We start from the raw sequence: 23,616 nt of genomic DNA, 5'->3' as shown, positions 1-23,616 counted from the left end.
TACTCCTTTTCTTTTTACAGGTTGATATGTTATTGACGACATTCCATATGTGATTTTGGACTCTACAAGCCAGAACTCACAGTCTGGCCAGGGGAAATTAATGTTACAGGCAGAGTACAGGAGAGGCAGAGGCTGAAATTTTCAAAGCAGTCTAGGAGATTTAGTCACAACTTCCATTAACATTAAAAGAAAATACGTCAGTCTTCCAGACTGCTTTGAAAAACTAAATCAGAATACATATGGACAATGATTTTGAGATCTGAGGATGAGGTAGGAAATGAGGTATAATCGAGGGAAAGATGAACGATTGTTATCACTAAAGATTATTCAGAGGGTAATGATCTATCACATGGGGGAGTACCCAAAGAAATGGTGGAACAAAATATTAAAATGTACTAGGAGAAATTATTGTTAGCTTTACTGATATTCATTGCTGCTAAAAGGACTGTTGTAACAGGAAAAGAACAATCTCTTGTGGCATATGTTAGAGAGACATATTACTGAAATGAGTTAATCTCATTAAGAACTTTGGGGATCAATTTCTTGCAACTGTGTACATTGGAATAAGTTTTTATGTACCAAAGCCTATCTGATATCTTACATCAAAGCTAAATCAGAAAAAACAAGAGATGGAGAACAGCTATTAGGGAACTTATTTTACCCCCTAACATTGAAGGACTTTCTAGTGATATCCCTAGTCTTGTTTTCAATGCCCCAAAGCAATACAGTTTCCATCACTTCCCCTCTCAGTTTAGTTCAACAGATCTCTCACCAGCTTTCCCCTATATTCAGGGCTACCTTTCCTTTTGCTGTTTGTCCCATTACCCCGACAAGTCTGGGTACTGCACAAATTCTTCCTTTTTCATCCTCTGTTCTTTCTTCAGCAGCCCAAATTGAGATAAACTGGCCTAAGTTCTGTGGAGAGCCTATGGGTTTCTGTGGCAGATAAATATGAAATCTCCATTTTTTATTTAGGTAAATATGACACTCAAATAATGCAAAACAGACCAGTATTTTTATATTATTTATTTTTATATTTAATAAATGTACTTTGTCGTCTCCCAGTTTTCAATACACTATAGAAGATGTCAGAGGGAAAGTGGAGAATTTTAGCAACTAGGAAAATATGAGAAGTTTTAGAACTCAGGAGTCACTTGAGGCTTTTGGAAATGACAAGGGGATCCATCTCTTTCCCGCCTCTTTGTGAGCAGGTAAGAGGTGACTAACACCTGAACTCTTCATTCCACACTCAGCAAACTATGAGGGCCACCAGCTTCCCCAAGGCATCCTTACCCAATATCTGAACATGGGAAACTAACAGAAATATTGCAGTACTATGATTAAAGATAAAGGGAAAACTCAAAAGTGAGATCACTGCATCTGAACTAAGTCAGAGAACTGGATGCTATCCCAATAGCATAGTCAGGGCCCCCAAATGGGGAACAATGCCAGCAGAGATGTCCCAAGACCTGGTTTGAGGCCTCAGTGTGGTACTACCCATCAAGTTCATGAAGTACAGCAGGAATTTTGGCTGGTGCCTGTTTCTACAGATGAGCCAGTAGGAGTGGAGTGGAGGCTGCACCAGAGTTTACTGAGACAGCAGGAGAGGAGCAAACTCAGCTGCCACTCAGACATTCTCAGACCTGGTAAGAGGGTGGAGGGCTAAAATGGATGGCAGAAGAAAACATATACTTGAGGGGACAAATGGGGAGGGTTAAGGGGGAAAAAATGGAGAGAGTAGACAAAAAGGGGGAAGTGGCAGGAGTGGAGATTAAAAGTAAGGGAAGAAAGGGAAAGCAGAAAAGCAGGGAGAAGAGGAGAGACAAGAAGGGTTGAAAAGACACATGGAGGAGAGAAAGAACAAAAGTGGAAATGAGAGCAAAAATGGTAGAAAAGAAAGCATGGGGAAAGAGATCTGGTTGTATGTGGGAAAAAAAGCCACGGAAACCAAGGTGGGGTCAGGGAAAATGGGAATAAAACCACTAAATTGGAGGGGTGGGGCAGGGAGGGCAAGACGTAGAAATAGGAGAGGAGGCTTGGAGAGGAAAATTACCAAGGCAGGATCAGGTAGTAGTAATCTGGGAAAAATCCTTTCTTTTGGCATAACTGAATCCACCACACGAACTGAACATTTTTCAACTGATCTTTGCTCCTTAAAGTATTTGTACTGGTCTGTCAAAATATATCTAATCCTCCCAGGCTACAAAATACTGGGTATTTAAGTATGGGTGTAATCTAATTTATTAAAATATTGTTTCACTATTGAATGTTCACTCTGAAATACTTCAATAATTTCACAAAACTTGATAGTTCCCTTGTGCTTCTTGCGCTCAAGAACTCAGTTTGTTCCAGTGTGATTCTGCTGCTGCTGCTGCTGCGTGACTTCTGTTTTCAGGTTCAAGAGGCGTTAGAACAGCTCGAATTATGTTAAATTCATTTCCAATTTGAAATCTAAACAAATTAGCTTGAATGAGTTAAAAATAGTTTTAGGTACTACGCCTGCCTAGAGTCCCCCAGACAACGTATGTAGCCTTACAGTCATACTTCCTAATTTTAAAAAAAGGTTTTTCTTTCTTTCATTGTTGTGTGAAAGAGGTACACTGAACAGCAGAAACTTACTGACCTGATATGCAGGTAAAATCATGAAAGATTGTGCTATTAAATGTACAAAGTAAACAAAATTAAAGAGAGAAAAAAAATTAGTGTATTTCAACCACAGTAGGCATTATTTGTATTGCTATTAGGTAAAAGTTAGCAAACAGAAAAGCTTTCAAAAACAAATACTGCAGCAGACAGAGGTTGTCTCAAAAACAAAAAATAAACACTGGAGCAGATGACCAGTACAAAAATAATACAGTACAAGAATACTGGTACAGGATGGATAATATTCAGGCCTTGGACAAGCGATAGTCTTATGATTTGATGTCTCCCAACCCTGTAGGGTTAGGAACTGACACTTCCCAGCTTTGCAATGGAACACACTTAGAATTTATATCCAGTCAGTTTGGCATAGCTCTTTAGCTTTGAACAGTCCTTAAATATAATATTGTAAAGTTATGATATTTTTATGTATAGAATAGCTACAATACTTCAAGTATAAAGGAGTTTTTATTAATTTCTTCTCTCCCTCAAAGAACTGTACAGTTAGTTTCGCAGTACTGCAATTAAGTGACCTAGGCTACAGATAGGAAAATACAAAACTAGTTATAACTGCTTAAATCCTTTGTATAATTTTTTTTGTAAAACATATGTAATATACAGAACACATGACTACATGGAGTGAAGTCTTTAAACCATGATTTGAGGACTTCAGTAGCTCAGACATAAGTGAGAGGTTTGTTGCAGGAGTGGGTGGGTGAGATTCGGTGGCCAGCATTGTGCAGGAGGTCAGACTCATAATGGTCCCTTCTGACTGTAATATCTATGAATCTATGATATAAAGGTTCATTTAAACTCATTGGGATAGCCTGCTTAACTCACGAGTAGAAAAGCCTCTCACAAGTAATATGGACATCTGATCTCATGCCAATAAACATAACCTCATCATGTATTCTGTCTTGATCTCTCATATGATATATATGAAGCTGTTTTGCCATAGGGAGCATGAGCCGTGATATAATTTAACAGCAGACTTGCTAGATCATAGCAGTAGGACAATCAGACGCTTTTAAATATGGACTTTTTAGTAAATTGAATTTAGTTGCTACAAGAGGCAGGTTGGTTCCCAGGGTATTTCCAGGGTTTGTTTGTTTTTTAACCACATACAGATTATTGAGTTCTAGTATAAGTCTGAGCTATCTGGAATGTAATGTCTGAGAAAGTACCTGGAATAAAACCCTTTCCCCTATTTTTCTCAGAAGCAGATGTTTTAGGACGGTTAGGAATGGGTGGATTTCCGATATATAGCTTCTCAAGGGCATTCTCATAACTGACAGGAAGAGATGGGCAGGCAACAATAGCTATTCATAATCTGAAGGATTCTCTGAAAGACGGTCCTGCAGCTACACTGAACAACGGTCAAGACCCATGTACTCTGAAGTGACCATTAGGCCTTTGAGGGTAAAATGCCAGAAGTCTCCCTCTGAAGTCCTGTGAAGCTGCTGGCATTGATGGAATGGCTATAGACTTTGGAGCCTTTTAGTGTTTGAAGAAAGGGGGCTTAGGACACTTCAGTTTCTGCTGCTGTTGAGGCTAAACACCCTCCCCAAAGGATCATATCAAGCAACTTTGAATCCAGTCAATGATTCGAACACTAGGTTGTTAAATTCCAAAAAGATGAATTTCATGCTACACTTTCTGTAGCAGAAGGTGGTGGAGGAGTGAAATATTGAGCCCAGAGAATACAGGCGCTTTGCCACTTACATCTCTTTGTAAAACAGTCTCCACCTGGTCCTCAGACTTTTTTGGGTGTATTTTACGGTAGGTCACCTAGCTTCTTAATAGCATCCAAGTGTAATTATGCACACTTACAAGTATAGGTGCCAACTTCTCCTGGGGCCAGTGGGTGCTCGACCCCCCCACTGGCCCCGACTCCACCCCTGCCCCGCCCCTTCCCCAAAGTCCCCGCCCCAACTCCACCCACTCCCTGCCCCTATTGGACTCCTTCCCCAAATCCCTTCCCTTGCCTTGGCCCCGCCTCTTCCCCTGAGCGTGCCGTGTTCCTGCTCCTCCCACCTCACTCCCACACCTTGTTACGCCACAAAACAGATGTTTTGCGGCGGCAAGCATTGGGAGGAGAAGCGAGGAAGGGGTGCGCTCTGGGAACGAGGCGGAGGTGAGCTGGGGCGCTTGGCTGCTGGTGGGTGCAGCACACCCACCAATTTTTCCCCATGGGTGCTCCAGCCCCGGAGCACCCATGGAGTTGGCGCCTATGGCTACAGACATCTATTGATGAGGCAGCAGCTGCACTGAAGGCTGCCGAGACAAGATGCCAGGCCAACTTAACACTGTTTTGAAATACCTTCTGTGCATTATGACTCCACTCTTGGAGAACAGACTTAGAGCATGAACTTTCTTCTACAGTTTGAGTCATGGCTGTGTAGACCTGAAAATCTTTCAAAGTGGCATCTGAGGACTGGTAAATTCTGAAGAAGTCAATCCCACCTCTGAAGCTCAAGATTCTGTGGTGTCATCAATTTGGTCAGTCTTTACTACATCATAGCTGCATCAAGTTCTCACCATGGAAGTAAAGGTAAGCTGATAAACAGTTCTTAGGGATGAATACTAGGGGCTGGGGACAGATAGAGACGGTCGCTAACTCTGGAATTCCCACTGGCCTGACAAAACTTGACTTTGTCCATCTTTAGGGCATTATTCAATATACATATGGTACACATATTGTAGTTTTTGCCTGATTGGTTGGGAAGGGCATTTTTATACCCCTTTTATTATGGCAAGTCTAACTTACTTAATGGCTGTAATATTAAATTTGTGAATTTTTTTTTTATTGTATGTATGCCCAGACTGTGGTATTTCCTCTAATAAATGAAATATAAATACAGAAAGTACTACAAACTGATAGTGGAAAGAAATTAAGAAACATGCCCTGCTCTCTGTAATTTTAGAATCTCTCCTCTCAGAATTTGTAACTGAAACTGTGTGGAAGGAAGTTCCGAACTCCAGATAAAAGGGCAACTAAAGCCCTATGGTAGGAATAATGGAAACACGTAAATTAAATTAATCTAACTGCAGAATGAATTTAAAAGACTAAAAGAATTAGTCTAATCAACTTAAACCTCACCTTGGTGATATGCGCCACTGATCAGTCCAAACGAGGTACAGCATAAGCACAAACTAAAAGTCTTTTAAATTTACAAAAGGCAGAATCAGTGCTTACATATAACAAATGGATATCGAAAGGTTTTATTTTCATTTATATTGAATAATCTATATGCTGGCCATGGACCAAACACATATGGTGCTATTTCACAACTCTAGGTTGCTATTTGTCCATCTATTGCTGAGTAATGATCTCACTTCCTGATAAACTTTTCCCAAGTTTTGCTATTCCAATATCACAAAGACTACCCAAAAGTAAACTCAATGGGGCATAGAGAACAGAAATAAGAAAATAAAGATGGAACAATAAAATACAAGGAAGATCATGATATAATGTCTGAACAGCAAAGTTTCTTTCCAAAGAAAATGATCTCACTATTATATTAATTGCTTTAATATATCAATAAACCAGTGAAAAAACTATTGGTTAAACTTTCAACACTCCATCACAAGAAGTTACTAAAGAAACTGAGTAGTCAAGGGGTGAGACACAAAATTGTTATGGATTTGAAAGTGGCTAAATTAGAAGGGTTTCTTCAGGTATCTTAGCAACAAGAAGAAAGTCAAGGAAAATGTGGGCCCCTTACTGAATGAGGGAGGCAACATAGTGACAGAGGATGTGGAAAAAGCTAATGTACTCAATGCTTTTTTTGCCTCTGTCTTCATGAACAAGGTCAGCTCCCAGACTGCTGTACCTGGCAGCACAGCATGGGGAGGAGGTGACCAGCCCTCTGTGGAGAAAGAAGTGGTTTGGGACTATTTAGAAAAGCTGGACATGCACAAGTCCATGGGGCCGGATGCGTTGCATCCGAGAGCGCTAAAGGAGTTGGCAGATGTGATCGCAGAGCCATTGGCCACTATCTTTGAAAACTCATGGCGATTGGGGGAGGTCCCAGACGACTGGAAAAAGGCCAATGTAGTACCCATCGTTCAAAAAGGGAAGGAGGAGGATCCTGGGAACTACAGGCCAGTCAGCCTCACCTCAGTCCCTGGAAAAATCATGGAGCAGGTCCTCAAGGAATCAATTCTGAAGCACTTAGAGGAGAGGAAAGTGATCAGGAACAGTCAGCATGGATTTACCAAGGGCAAGTCATGCCTGACTAATCTAATTGCCTTCTATGACGAGATAACTGGCTCTGTGGATGAAGGGAAAGTGGTGGACGTGTTGTTCCTTGACTTTAGCAAAGCTTTTGACACGGTCTCCCACAGCATTCTTGCCAGCAAGTTAAAGAAGTATGGGCTGGATGAATGGACTATAAGGTGGATAGAAAGCTGGCTAGATTGTTGGGCTCAACGGGTAGTGATCAACGGCTCCATGTCTAGTTGGCAGCTGGTATCAAGTGGAGTGCCCCAAAGGTCGGTCCTGGGGCCGGTTTTGTTCAATATCTTCATAAATGATCTGGAGGATGGTGTGGATTGCACCCTTAGCAAGTTTGCAGATGACACTAAACTGGGAGGAGAGGTAAATATGCTGGAGGGTAGGGATAGGATACAGAGGGACCTAGACAAATTGGAGGATTGGGCCAAAAGAAATCTGATGAGCTTCAACAAGGACAAGTGCAGAGTCCTGCACTTAGGACGGAAGAATCCAATGCACCGCTACAGACTGGGGACCGAATGGCTCGGCAGCAGTTCTGCAGAAAAGGACCTACGGGTTACAGTGGATGAGAACCTGGATATGAGTCAACAGTGTGCCCTTGTTGCCAAGAAGGCCAATGCCATTTTGGGATGTATAAGTAGGGGCATTGCCAGCAGATTGAGGGACGTGATCGTTCCCCTCTATTCAACACTGGTGAGGCCTCATCTGGAGTACTGTGTCCAGTTTTGGGCCCCACACTACAAGAAGGATGTGGAAAAATTGGAAAGAGTCCAGCGGAGGGTAACAAAAATGATTAGGGGACTGGAACACATGAGTTATGAGGAGAGGCTGAGGGAACTAGGGATGTTTAGTCTACGGAAGAGAAGAATGAGGGGGGATTTGATAGCTGCTTTCAACTACCTGAAAGGGGGTTCCAAAGAGGATGGCTCTAGACTGTTCTCAGTGGTAGCGAATGACAGAACAAGGAGTAATGGTCTCAAGTTGCAATGGGGGAGGTTTAGATTGGATATTAGGAAAAACTTTTTCACTAGGAGGGTGGTGAAACACTGGAATGCGTTACCTAGGGAGGTGGTGGAATCTCCTTCCTTAGAAGTTTTTAAGGTCAGGCTTGACAAAGCCCTGGCTGGGATGATTTAATTGGGGATCGGCCCTGCTTTGAGCAAGGGGTTGGACTAGATGACCTCCTGAGGTCCCTTCCAACCCTGATATTCTATGGTTCTATAAATGTGAAGCAGCAGTAGGAATATAAGGTCCAATTTAATTGTGACAAAGGGTAAACTGCAGCTTGCTAAAGACTGTGTTAGGATCTGTGCTATTTGATATAGTTATGATTGTCTGCGAAAGGGTGTGTGCAGTTTGGTGGCAAAGTCTTCAGGTGACAAAAGTATTTAGGCGAAAGAAGACTAAGGAACCTCTTGATTGGATAATACACTGGAAGATAAAATTCCATGTTGGTAAATCCAAAGTTATGCACATTGGAGTGAAAAATGCAAGCTACTCATACACATTGCTGGGCTCTGTACCCAGACAAGAGAAAGACATCATTGTGGACAGCTCTGTGAAAAACCTAATCTCAGTGTACCATGGCCATTAGAACTCAAACAAAATGTGAGGATGTGAGTTATAAAGAATGGGACAGAAAATATTGAAAATTGCATATAATATATTAATTGATATACTCTCCCCTAGAAAACTTTTTCCAGTTCTGGTCATCTTATCTCAAATAAGATACAAAAAAAAAAAAAAAGGAGGGTGTTCAAACATGGGTGACAATGAATGGATGCATGGTGAGACTTTCATATCAGGAGAGATTGCGAGGACAGATTATTTAATTTCAAGAGATGAATAAAATGTCACATGACATAAAAAATAAAGCAGATGTTCCCACAGCTGTTCCCAGGCACTGTTAAATTTTCCTCCTGACTAAGTAGCTGAAGATTACTTAGTTCCATGGGATCTTCAATGGTTATGTCCAATTTCTTGCAAAAGAATTTTGATGCACTTTAACAGGACATTAATTAAACTGGAGTCAAGTGCTGCATTCTTGCCATTGCAGAACCATGGAGATATCTGCTGGAGAAACAGGTTATGTTTCAGGAAACATCAAATAGAAAGGAAAGGAAAGGAAAGGAAAGGAAAGGAAAGGAAAGGAAAGGAAAGACATGAAGCCCTTGAGCAGAATCTGTAGAGGTTGTTTATTGTTATGGGCTAATGTTTTTAAGGCCACTTAATAATGCCACAGCTGTAAGCCACATTATAGACACTGTGTAGTATAGCTAACAACCAGTACTACCTGCTGCCACTGGGGAAATCATAATAGGACAGGAGCTGCTCCAGATTGCCAATGGAACTTTCTAGCTCTACACCACATGGACTGCCAGCAACCAAGGAAGGATGGCATAGAGCATGAAGTGCAGGTTTTAAAGAGGAACTGGCAGAATTTGAAATAAAAATCAGAAAACAATCCTAATTCAATGACAGTATATTTGATTACTAGGTACCTAGAAGTCGTCTTCCTCTCCAAAATATCTAATGGTGGCTGCCAATGACTCAATGGCTAGAATGAACAAGACTGTAGAAAGCCTCCATTCATTAGCATGTTGGCAATTGATCTTACATACCAACCTGACAACTATTTAAAAATCTTCCAAATAAAATTTGATGAGGACTGACAAGAGGGAGGATCACTCAACCCATCTAAATGCCATGTGTGCTACATAATGAGAGTAATATTTTAATTTTTTCATTTAGACTAAATAGATAAAACTGCTAGTCCTCTTTAAAATTAGCTGCACATTATCTTCAATGAATTAAACCTCCATGATCTTTATGCATAAGCAAGATAATACTAGAGGTTCACACTAAAAATAAAATCATATCAAAACAAAATCAGAATCATCCATTCACCCCGAAACATGAAAATAACCAACCAGAAATAAAATCTATCCTAAATAACATCCCCCAGTTCAAAAATAAATATCAACCCTTACCATGCTTTCCCACCTCAAAAGCCAGAATAAATAGATGGTCTTTGCAGTGTGCCCTGAAGTCTGACAGGCTCAAGCTATTTTGAACCAAGGAGTTCAAGAGTGCTACAAAGTCAAGAGCCCTTCATGGAATGTCCTGCCAGCATAAGGTACTCTAACCAGCAACAAAAGAACAGAGTCACTCAAGAGCAGGCCTATCCACTCCCACTAGAGTATACATATTAGTGAACACCACTTCAGGATCAAAAGAATGAAAGGCCTTGGTCAGGGGACAAAAGCCACCTGAGCTACATCCTGGTCTGAACCCAGAATCACAAGGATCAAAGAGATTTGAGGCATCCAGATGTATTTAGTTTACTCAACACAAAAACTTCTCTATAAACTTAACCAGTACTTGAAGAACAGATAATGGACAACAGCCAGTCAAGTTGTAAGCATGAAGTGACGGTCTCTTCAGCAAAGGCAGCACCTAAAGTTTACTTTAGCAACTTCTTCCAGTTTCAAGTAGCAGTGATAAGGTCTTCACCAAAAGTGAACCCAGTTCTTGCCCCCTGCCCTTCACTAGCCAGGAGGGACATGATCCAAAAGACAGTCTGCTGAATAGAAGGCTTTTAACACTTTCAAAACCTAAGTGAATGTCATTCACTTAAGATCTTGGTATGAGAGACCAAAACTTCAGCTATGATCTTGATATTACTATTGAATAGCAATAATACTGTGGTGGAGACTCACTTATATGCCAATTTTCTCTGTATGTAGTTAAGTGATAATGGCCTCAGTAATGGCAACAAACACTTGAACACAGGTGTTGAGAAGATCTTCCGAAAAGAGGAAGAATGAACAAGGATTTTATTTAGAACAAATGCTCACAATGATGCCACAGAAATCTACAATATATTTTAATGCTCCTCTGCCTGCCTCTGACATGGCAGGGAACCTAAAGATATAGTGAAATGCTGACATCTCCGATGAGTTCCACCACCGTATATCAATAGGGGTCAGTGAAAAGACTGGATGGCTCCTTCAATGTTGGTCAATGACCTGTCTCCTCTAACCTAGTCATCTTGATGTTTTATCTATGTGCCCTTTTCCAAAGATATATGGCCAAAGATGATAATCTGCTTAATTGTTGAAGTGGAAAAACCTACTCTAGGCCAGATGAATCAAATATATTTTTTTCCATTTAAAGTTTTGCTGAACTCCCTCTGTGTATTCACCAATAGAGACACCAGAACAGTTCCCAGTATGAATATGTTCTGTTTCTAACAGCCCGGTTTTTCCGCTGATTTCCTTTACCTATGGAGAAGAGCTCAATTATTTCCCTCCGTATAACTGTTTTAAAGCATCTCACAGTGAGAGAGAAGACAACTCCTGCCTCTTCATTATCTTTGTTCTTGGAATTATGATCCCAGGAGGTTTACAGTTCAAGTATAAGCTTGAGAATAGATCAAGCTTCACCTTCCATGTCTAACATCCTGAGGAGAGGAAGAGAAGTGTAGTGACATTTGAACAACAGTATGATCTGAGCTGTTTATTTTGTTGAGAGAGTGGGTGGTGACCTTATGCAAGGCTGACTCAAGATAAAAAAAGTCAGTGTGGGAGTAGATGTGTATGTTGGAGAAAAGAAGTCTATTCTCTGCTAGATTTCTGTCTGTTCTTCCTTCAGATATCAATATGCCACATTTCAGATCTCAGTAATGTATCGTTCCTGATAGCATTTCTTGTTAGACTATCTCATGTACTTGATAGAACTAATCCTATTACACAATCAAAGAAGGTAGTTAAAAATAATTCAAAATAGCATTCAAAGCTATATTCCAGGACAGTATATTGCAAATGGAGAAAATGAAATCTGCTACCTGGTCATGCAAGGCGCAGTTCCTCCTTCCTGGTCTGAGAAAATACAGTTATAACAGGTGGTCCTGGAAGAGTGCAGATGTGACAGAATGCTCCTCTGCAAGCAATCAAGTTACCACAGAGACACTCTAGGGTGCTACTGCAGCACACAAGCTGCTCTTTTATGGAGTGAAGGGGATCAGATCTTGCCCTCAATGGAGCTGTTACAAAGTTAAGCCTTATATCAGGGGTATGCATACTCTGTATGTACTCCTCTCTAGCTGAGCCTCATCCAGGACCACTCATGCTCACAGAAGAGGGCACAGGGTTAGTACATAAGAATTCAGTATGTTAACAAGCAACCCCCTCAGTTTAACACTGTAACAAGATATATCTACCCTCTATATATTTTTATAACCCTTGGGTTAAAACAAAGGCTCTTGTGGAATAACACCCTCTTTTTCCCAGCAGACAACCCCCTATAAACTTCTCCAAACCTTTCTTAGTTTGCATGTTCACAGAGAGATGACAACCTACACCCACAACTTTTTAAGAAATACAGGCACTTTTTGCCTCAATAGGGTAGTTAATACCCTTTAATATTCAATAACAGAAAATTAATACATGCCAAACAGTGGCACCACACAAGTAACAGGGAGTTTTTATACAATCCGTTGATAGAAAGATGCCCCCCTCACCCAAATTCTTCAATACAGCACTTTCATATAGAGTTCAAAACACTCATAGTAAAAGAGGGGAAAAAAACCACAGCCAGTGCTCTGCAAAGAAACAAAGCAGGACTTGGGCCTGACAGAAAATCATCATGCTTGGCTGCCAAATTGTTGAAAGATTTCACTCGCCTCTTGTCCCAGAAATGTAGATTTACAGCAAAATGTCAGTTTAATTGTAACCATTAGACAACAAACAACAATTTAACTAGAGAGAGGAGGAGAACTTCTTGGGACATAAATGCTAACTTAACAGGCAAACCAGAAACACTTAAAGTAGTCTATGTCTGACACTAGGAACAGAAGGTGCTGGTCAGTGGCAGTGGAGTTGGCACTTAGCTATGAAGGGCTAGTAAGCAAAATGAGTCTCTTGCTGCACTTTTGGAGAGTCTCAGATATGGGTAGAGAGCCTGCTGGTTAATACTCTTATGCATCTCCTGGTTTCAGTACTTAACTGCACTGAAATTATCAGAAATTCTATTTAATTGCTATGTATAGCTTAACTGTGCAGGACCTCACGAAATTTGAGGCGCTTATTGGTGAGATAATTTTTTTGTTTGGCTTAAGGCCACACTTTTTGTGGGCCTTTGCTAATTCTGAGAAAGATCAACACTGTAACTGTATTGAAGATAAACTGAGGATCCTTCCTGGTTTCCTGTAAATTCAGTTCCTTGATTAGAGATCATGAATTTAACAGCAGCAGCTCTGGCCTTTTGCAACAGGTTCAAGAGTCTTGGTTTAAAGGATTTGTTCATATACGTAGATGGGTTAATAGGGCACACAATACGCACAGAGAACAAACATTTTTGATTGCACAATAACTGTCAATAATAAATGTAGGTTATATACTACTTAAAAGAAACCCCAAATTTCCACTGCTTCCAATATTCTCTTAAAAATCTAAAAAATACTATTTCCCTATCTAACTGTGCCCCTTTCCATTTGACAGATATATTTAATCCCCATCTTCATGCACAGTATATTCAAGTACTTTTTTTTTTTTTAAAGAATTTTCAGATTTTTTTTAATAGATACATTTACCAACTGAGTGTAAAACAGGTCACAATTGAGACTATTTGACTCTGTTCCAACCATGCACATATGTGAACTTACAAAATCCATGACAGGGAGGGGTGCTTTTGGACAAAGGTAGGATACCCATAGAGTCCCTTCATCCTCTTCCAATACTGGATAGAAAATTCTTTGCTCCCCTTTAAAATACTATGGTATACCAAAACCTGGATTTACCTACTTTTCTGAAAGTTCCCAGGGTAGTGACTATATTTATTTTTGTGTCTTGTATAGCACCGAGTCCATTATTGGTTCTTAAATTAACAAATTAACATCTAAATGGCAACGATTAGCTTTACCTTGACTTGCAGAGGGTGCTTACTCGCTGTGTGGAACAAAGAGACTTGCCCCACCCAGGTTTCATACCTTTATGCCCTTTGGACCTCACATTCCTGGGGGTGGGGGTGAGTCATTGCTGCAAAGCTGACCACCGAGCACCTTTTTTACAGCAGTTTCTGACCTACTCCCCCCCCCCCCACTCCCCCTCTCCCCATAAATCAGAGCTGTCCTTCCCAGGTAAGTCCCAGACAAACTCTGCCCCACCTTAGTTGTGGTGCAGTCATTCTCATTTCCGCTAAAGCAAACTTTATTAGAAAGGGAAAAAATATTCTTAGCTACGTAAAGCTTCTTGTTGTGAGCTTTACATTCTGTAGAACACAAGATTACGAATATTTATGTTCGTATTCTAGTTTACCTCAGTTTGAATATGCTGTACTCATGCTTAATGAACTAATTAATTTAGGAAAAGTTTCTATTTGTGTACAGTATCTAACACTAGTTAAAAAAGGCTCTTGCAAAAGAGCATTTGTATTATACAGCTATTAAGCTATATTCAATATATATCAGTGTACTGAAAAAAAAGTTATGTTTTATTCAATATTTTAACTAGCAAGACCAGAACACTTTAAATAACTGCAAAGGCATTAGAAATTACAAATGCCAAAATAAATGAAATAGTTCATTCGGATACACATTTTCTAAAACTATATCCTCTGATATACCAAGATTGGATCCTTATTAATACATTTATACTAGTAAAAGGATTAGATATCCTGATTACTCCTGCAAGATGAACATTATACAAAAACATACAACAGTATTGTTTTCTGTAGATTGATCCTTCAAGAATCAGCAGATTTGTTGGCACCTTCTCCTTCAGCTTCCTGATAAGATCAATTTCCTTTGCAATGAGAACTGAGTATAAATTTCAAGAAAGCCTCAATCAGTGAAATTAGACATCTGTGTTTCTCTCTTGTTCTTATACATACCTGATAGGGATGATATAGGAAAACAGGAGGAGGAACCGAAAAAGGTTGCGGTACCATGGGCCTACAAATCCTTGCAAGGTTACCATAACAATTGAAAGGGCAACTAGAGCCAAAAACAGGGCTTTGGTCAGTTGATTCAGTTCAAGGTCCAGTAAACCAACCTAAAGGAAACAATTTAAATCAGTAAATACAAGTTAACCATAAATCATTCACATAGTGACACCTTATGCAATTATTCAATTAGAAACTAGAAGGCCAATACTTATTTGAAATCTGTTTTTATTATGTTCAACTGAATTTGAATAACCAAATCTGAATATTTTCCCACATTTACATGAGATGAAAGTTTTCTGTTTACAGGCCAATAATATTTCCAACAATCACAGAGTGAACTGTTCCACAAATATCTTTTGAGTTACCTTATATCGGACATGGAAACCACCACCTTTTGGGGTGGGTGGGGGAATTATTTCCTTCTATCACATATTCAGACCAGAATTTCTTTTGAATAAAATTATTGAATCTACATGATTTTTTTGTAGTGTTACTGTCCATTTGCTGGTGTAAAACCGCCAGACTTGGTAGAATTGAGAATCATAAGTCAGATATGAAGTAACACAAAAAATATGAGAGATATTAACACTACCCGTAATTTGTAAGCATACAGTACTACTTTAAAAGAAATACCATTTTGGAAATCTGACCTTATTTCATCAATTTTTCCCTGACTTTTTTTTAATAACAGTTATTTATTATATCAAATTCATCTTATTACTAAAGAAGCTTTTCATAAGTATTGGGATAAATAATAAAATCAATTTCAAATGGAATGTCTACTGATTGTGATTTAAAATTGCAAAATAGACCATGCTTTCCACAAGTAAAAAAGAAAATACATTCAATCTCTCTGATAAGCATTATCCTAAATAATGTGTCATGCCAGTAGATCTCCCATCAGCTCCTATGTTTCTAATGAAAAGATATTTTAAAAACTGTGCAACTAAGACTCCCACTATTCCAATAATGTATATTGTATGCTAACTATTTCAGATCCACTTTTTTGGATCATCTTTTAGTCAGTAAACTATATGGGAAAATTATGTCAGCAAGACATGCCTAAGCCCCATCGCAGAGGCCCTTTTCTCTTTAGACCCTGCCAGCAAGGACAGTAAAACATAACACTTTCCTAGATAAACAATCTGTATAGGAACTATTTTTTAAATAGTTATGAAAAATTGCAGCATTCTTGCCTGAGCATGGGGTGTCCCTTCCCTTGAGAACTAGGCAGCTGAAGACCACAGCGGCTGATTTATCAGCTGCATTTAAAAAGCAGCACAACGAGGACAAATATCTTGCAATTTCCGCTGCTTCAACTACTACATAGTTTATGCTTGAATTATTGAGAAAAATAGGTTTTTGGATTAAAATGAAGAAAAATTAAGCCAGGGAAGTAGAGCATGTTTCAAAGCCCAGATCTTTTTGCGTTGACAAAGGCGGTCTAAGTTTCAGGCCTCGCTGAGGATCAGATGAAGTCATTATTCATTCAGTCAGGGAAAAAAGACTCAATTACCTCAACCTAAAGATGCTATCAATGAATGCAAAGTGCATATTTTACTCTATTCATCCAAATCCCATTAAAAAGTGAAAGGAATGATTTAATCTGGCCTTCTAGAGTTGGTCTTTTTTTGTAATAAAATAAAGAATCACTGTCTTGCAATATGCATAACCACTACCTCACTTTTTTTCCTGCATCATAGCAGTGAAAGACTGTAAAAGCCAAGACAAAAACTAACAGAAATGAATACAAAGTTTCTTTTGAAAAACTGCCACTCATAGGACAGAAACATTAAATGTAGTCCACTGCACATTGATATGTAGCTAATTCAAAGCATTAATACCTTTCTAATTGATAAAGACAGATGTGAACATAAGAGTTTGAAATCCAACTACTATGTTGTTGGAACAGTGTTTAAACCAAAAAGAAAACTTTGAGGTAAAATATTTTTTGCAAGTACACAGTAAAAAAAAAGTCTTCTTTCAGGTACAGAGATTAATTGTTATACAAGATAACTTCTCCTCTCCCCACTAGTCTGCACATTACATTACTGTCATTAGACAATCTTAACATTTCTATTTGCTATCCACAGCGAAGTCAACTTTACATGTGATAACCATTCAAAAGAGGAGGATATACAAGGAAAAAAATGAATTATTTAAACTGCATACTACATTCCTCAAAAATTCTCTCCTGGAATTACATATATATGAAACACACCCTAATGTAAATAGCTTTATAGTATAATGTTACACGTACAGTAGTTTCTGCAATCAAACTATTATGTATTTTATCCAGGTAGTTAAAACAAAGTCTGTCACACATTTTGAAGAAAAAACTGATTAACCCATTTCTTGTTAAATATACTGTAGTGTAGGTGAATTCGGGAAGATCATATTTCAATATATACCTCACCAATTGTGCTTTTATCAAGAGACTTCTAACATATTTTACCAATGAAAGAATGAAGCTTTTCATGGTCATAAGAACCTGTTCTGCACCTAAAATATCCATAACCAGAATAAGTAATTATGGCTACATAAGATAAAGGTGAATTAAGTATACGGAGTAATTTTCAACATTTATTACAATTTCCTATATTTGTAAAACAAATTTCTTCTGCTTGTCTTAATATTTGTCCTGTTTGAAACAACTGTGATAACAAAATTAAATACGCCACTGGAAATTTTAATCTCCAAGGGAAAATTTGTACATAATGTCTAAGACAGCCACAATAGTTTTGTAAAGGGGCTGCTCTAGGATAATGAACACAATAATTGCTTGTATAATCTAAAATGCTACTAATGGCAACAATCACAAATCCATTTAGCTCCTCTTTAATTTATGTACCAAGTTTTAAATAGATAATGGTTCTCAGTAAAATAATGGCTTATACAAACAAAAAAGGATAAATATGATATTTTCCTGCTTAAACAAAGCAAAAAAAAACCCCAATCCATCAGTCTAGTTTTTTATTTTATATTTGAGTCAATGAATGAGTAAATGGTCTAATATTCACAATGCAATGTTACAATGGTACATCAGAAAGCAAGAAGGCCCAAGTCACACAAAGCATCAACAAAATCGACTTACTTTAATTTTTGTGAGAAAGGTTGCAAGTGACAAAAACTTTGATTAAACAAAACATAAAAAACAAAGCTGTTTGACATTACAGTCCTGTAAGGTTTAATCTTATGAAAACATTAGTTTTCTCAGCTGTTACACTACTTACAGAATAATTCTTCCAATGTGACTAAATACACAAAAGGATCCTGTGTAGTTCCTCACATATACAACTTTTTTTTTAAAGGGTACATTTTTGAGATATGTAAAGTTATGTAAAGTTTATTTCAAAAGTAATTATATTGCAGTCATCAGTCAGATTCTGCATTAACATCGTATTGACTGCAATGGAGTTGCATAGTATGTATAGTAGGAACAGATTTGGCCCTCATTTGCATTTCAATAGCTGAAAATGTCCTGACTACGAAAACAGACTCTGACCCGCACATTAAGTTTCATTCAAGAAATAATATCTATTGATATTTTTCTTTCTTTCCAAACTTAAAAGAAATTACATCTCTAGTTTGAAGTAGCAGGAATACCAAGAAGGGCAGATAAATAAAAATTGAGTAATTTCAGGCACTTCATTGTATGCTTGCTCATACACAATTTTCCAAATCCACATTTCTCAGCCACTTTCTTTACATTCTTGGTTAAACAGAAACAAGTTTCTCATTTCGAAAATAGCTGGTGTCAGTTATTCATTCTCTCTCTCTCTCTCACACACACACACACACACATTGTATGTTCTTAGTGCACGTCAGCCGCACATCTGAAGCACTATGGTTTATCATGCCAGTCATCTGTTAAATAAACATCATTTTTTTTTACCATTAGAATGTATTGGTTCAATAACTCATGCTTGAAAGGCTCCCTAAATAAAATGACAAACCAGAATGTTACAATCCCATTTGAAATTGTAATATTTGTTACTAAATCTGTATTTACAAATTCAGATTTCAAAGTCTATAAAAATGTACTTTTGTTATTAACTGTAATAACTTCAAAGGAACTCTTGTGATTCAGTTCTCACATTGTGCATTTCTTTGTTAAAAAAGGGGACACACTAGGTAACTGATCAAAGAAAAAAAATTCGAAATTTAAGATTGACTCAAGCCAACAAGAAGAAAGGAACTTATATTTACACATTTTCCCTTAATTCATCTTACTGTGCCCAATTAATACCAAATAGCGTGAAATGGTGTACATAATATGCTGTGTTCTGCACCAATACCTTCCTTATCCTTTTAATTAGTACATACAAAATCAAGAGAAAACACACACATTAAAAACAAAAACAAAATATTTGAAATACCTAAAATGATCATTTATTGAAGAAAGTTTCTATCAGCCAGTGTCCCTGTTTTGTCAGTTTTTAAATATATCACAGTCCTTTGTTTAATCATAAGAGGCAGCAATGACTAGGCAGGGGAACATTTCCCAAAGTGTTGCCAAAGTTATGACAAGTCCTGTACTTTTAGGATCATTTGTCTTTTTTTCTTTATTGGCAAACTACCTAAAAATTGGTGAACGCTGTACTAGTCTTTATAATAATAATAATAATAATAAATTTTACTAGAATATATGTTTATAACAAAAGTTCCAGAAAACACCAATATGGATCCTCAAGTGTATTTTGTGTGAATTGTCTTACAAAAATGTATGTATCCTTTACATTGTCTTTCACACAACAATTTCATAGTGCCAGCTATTATCTCAAAATGTGCTGAACTGCTTTGTGCTATTTTGAATAATAAATCAAGTGCTTAAAAACCTGAATTTAATAGGTACGCTAAACTGGTTTGTAGATTTGTAATAGTGTCTTAAAATATTATGTGTTATCTACTAGAAAATTTGTATATAGTGAACTACATGCCTTTATTTTGTTACAAAATGTTTTGCATGATTAATTTTTCTATCGCTATACAGAACAAGAGAGGTTAATGATAGATTCCTAAAAACAGACATGTTTGTTCCACAAAGGACAATCAATACATTTTAAGAATTAGGCCACACATTAGTTGTCAATTTCTAGTTATTTTCTATGTTAAAGAGCTATTTTTGTAATCTGCATGATACCCAAGTTTGAAGTAACTAATGATACAATCATCTCTTTAAAAAATGCATTTCTAGTTTGGTAACAGGTAATATCTATAATTTTGCTCAGGAATCTAAAATTCAAGCTTATACATTTCCTCCCCTCTCTACCTACCTCAAATAAGTATAACCAATTTTTTGTTGTCATACAGTCTTAAAGTCAGGTACCTTAATAATTTAAATAAATGTGGCTTGAATTTCAGAGATGCTCAACATTCGCTAGTCATATTGACCCCAATAGGAGTTCCCTGTGCCTTTTATTTAGATGCCTACATAAGGGATTTAGGTGCCTAAACTAAGGCACCCAAGTTTCAAAATACCAGCCATAGTTTTCATGACTTTTAAAAAAATATTTCTTCTCTTTCAAATATGTGATATGCTTTATCATAACAGAGTACTGCTTACTCTATGTTCAAGTAAACTGTAGCTTTCACAAAGAAAAAACAAACCAAGATGAATTTAACCAAAAGAAAGGTAACTCATGCTGATCATAAAATGGATTATGAATCTTAATTTTATTCGTTTTCCCATTATTTCTAGCACTCTACACAACTTGAAAAAAAACTTATCCGCTTTATCCCAAGACATTCCTGAGTCTACAATTATCACTTTTAGAAACCAAGTTTTGGTGGTTGATGACTTTGGTTGTATGATTCGTAACATTTTTAACATTAGTAATACATTTCAATATTTTTCCACAGTACACTGTCTACCTCAAAGCTTAAAAGATAAGCAAGCAATTTCCTAAAGGGTTGCCATATCACAGTTTGGTCAGCAGAGGGTGCTCAAGATTGATGCTATCTGCTGTCTTTTAGAAAGTCCTCATTTGGTAATACAGTACAAGTTAAACAGCTCTGTTTCTTTACTGGATTACTCATAGTCATATAGTTATACTACAATGCTGCTAGACCAATGGACAATATTTTTATTTTATTTTCATATTTGAAACACTACTCAGAGGAACTCTATCAAACTCTTCAAGACATTAGTGAGCAGGTGCTGTGCACTGGTACGCAACATTCTTTAACTGCTTTAATGTAATGTAGCTGTTACACACAAGAACAATTGATAAAAATGTACACAGAGCATACTAAGATACTGAAAAGATTAATGGCTTCTAAAACTTTGATGTCTATACAGGTCTTTTGCTTTCTTAATGACAAGCTCTCCTCTATTGTAAGCTATCAATTTTGAATAATTATTCAATCACCTGAGCCCACCCATCAATTTTGAATAATTCACAAGACCACCCATCAATTTTGAATAATTATTCAATCACCTGAGCCATCTAGTGACATTGGAAACCACAACATTCAGTATAATTTAATGTAATCACAGGGTCAAACGTTCATTTTTCAATTTAATCTAATTAAATCAGCTCCAAATTTTCAAACTTAGTGTGTAAAATTAGGCACTTAAATAAAAATGCTCTGATTTTTAGAGTTTCCCATTAAACCCACTGAAAATTGAGGATACTCTGAAAATCAGGCCACTTTTATCTAGATTTGTAAATACACATTTACATGCCTAAGTTTGGAAATCTAAATTGCAAAATTTTGGGCCAAGGTTTGGGTTTTTTGGCAATGTTATATTTACACAGATATTTTATACATAGTTAACTTCCTCTTGAGCTTCATTTTCACACTATTCAATGATTCAAAACTTTTTTAAAATTCATCAGACACATGTATCTTCATATACTTAATCTGGTCTCTTAAAAGTAAGAGCAAGGAGCAAGTATGTTAAAGGATATTCTGAAAAGATGACTTTTCCCTCCAAATATCAGGGGATAAGTAAGTCAGGGACACACTTAAGAGCCCTGATAATAATATTACATAGGTGTGAAACTAGAATGATGAAAATCAGGCCCAAGGTGTAAGTTATTAGAACAGAGTTTAGAATACCTGAATGAATAAAATCAACATCGTAGCTAAAAAACTGATATTAATTCCTTTGAAGAAAAATAATATTATATGTGAGCTCACTTGGTTTAATAGAAATATTAGCTAACTTATTTTTCATGTAAATATTAGACAACACAAATATTATACAACACACACAAGTAACTATGTAGCCTATACTCCCCAGCATATTCCAAGCCATCACACTAGTTGCTAGTCTATATCTGAGGTAACTTTCTGGAAGACAACAGTGTCATTCTGAATTTACAACTGAGCTCAAAGTGTGGCATAAAATATTTGTTTTCAGTTTCAGGTTTTGCAAGTAACTTCTACCTTTATATGTAAAAAGTTAAATACATGGGTTATTCAATGGAGGTCAATTCATAAAACCTATAAGAGGCTAATAGTTCTTTCAAAAAAGTCTTTAAAATGAAATTGATATTTTTTAAAAACACATACATTAGAAAAAAGTTTCAGGATCCTCCCCTGCCCAAAAAAAAAGAAAAGGGAGGTGGTAGCAACCCTTCCCCCGCAGGAGTTAGGACTCCTAGATTGAGAACTCCTCACCACCTATATTAACGACACACATATTTGAAAGAGTTTATATGCCTCTCTCGTCAGTCAGAGTTAAGGTTACCAGAATGTTTTTGGGAAATTTCACTTTTTTTTTTTTTTTTTTTTTTTTAAGTAGTGTGTGGAAATTCTATTCATTAAAAAGGAGCCCTAGAAGTCTGGTGTTGGAAACTTTATGCACCATGCATAGAAAGCTCCCTGTACAGCAGGCTCCTTAAGAAAGAGGAGAGGAAGACCTCCGCTTTGGTGCATCTACTATGGTACAGGTGCCCCCATCCTCCACACTTCCTAAAGTACAATGGGAGAAGCCCAGAGACTACAGACGGACTATTGTTTGCAGGAAAGGAGGTCCCCTTCTGCCCACTTTGGAAGTAGGCCACTGAGAAAGCTTGGCACTCCAGCAGATAGGCATCTTTTATTAAAACCACCTTCTCTCCTGTCTATCAAAATTTTTACAAGTTCGCTTGTGATTATGATTATTTTGTTCATCACTTTCTGTGGCAGAAAAAGAATAGTAATGAGTACAAACAACTTGGCTGTTCTTATTTTAAGATTTATTTTAGATCTACCTCTCCTGAAATGCTGAACTGTTTAAAACAAAAGTAAATTGCAAGAGAAAAGAAGCTGAAACTAGTTTCCTTAAATTTTCAAAAATTGTAATTTTTAATTTATTCAGACCCTTTTATTACAGAATAGATTAATTTCAAACTTTCCCAGAATTTGAATCCCTACATCAAGAATCAATCCGTAGTATAATTTTTGTTGAGATGCACTTTTGTTTTCATACTTGTCTGTTTCCAGGATTCTGTGAAAAAATGGATTTACCCTCTCCCCCAAAAATCAAATATCTAGTGGGCTTTATTGCCTTTTTCTGAATTTTCCATCTTTTGCACATCTTTGTTACTCAAGTAATTATATAAAATATATTTGATGAGGGTTTTTTAGTACAAGAAACATTAAACTTTCACTCACAGCCAAGCATTTCACTTTAGAAATGAAAGTTAGCTATTTAAAAAGATGAAAGAGAATTGATGAGACTATCAAGATTCTGGCTATGTATATTAGGAAAAAAGAGCAAAGATAAATCCACTATTATGCCACAAAAACAACTGAAAAGCAAAAGTATTGAACATCATAAAGTAGATGCAACCATAAAAGGT

The 23,616-nt window shown here is 37.3% G+C and overlaps 1 protein-coding gene across 5 annotated transcripts in view; it reads right to left on the bottom strand.

Moving 5' to 3' along the window:
- The window catches only part of ATP9B (ATPase phospholipid transporting 9B (putative)), a 295,180-nt gene that overhangs the window by 67,779 nt on the left and 203,785 nt on the right, over positions 1 to 23,616 (bottom strand). For all 5 annotated transcript variants that reach the window (XM_084621950.1, XM_084621952.1, XM_084621951.1 and 2 more), the window contains one exon: positions 14,768 to 14,928. In XM_084621950.1, the coding sequence (XP_084478076.1) occupies positions 14,768 to 14,928 (161 nt within the window). The remainder of the gene's footprint in view (positions 1 to 14,767; positions 14,929 to 23,616) is intronic.

This window comes from Lepidochelys olivacea (genome assembly GCF_965140295.1).
Source record: "Lepidochelys olivacea isolate rLepOli2 genome assembly, chromosome: 2".
In the NCBI taxonomy this organism is placed as follows: Eukaryota; Metazoa; Chordata; order Testudines; family Cheloniidae; genus Lepidochelys; species Lepidochelys olivacea.
This window is presented reverse-complemented; position numbering and strand designations above follow the sequence as displayed.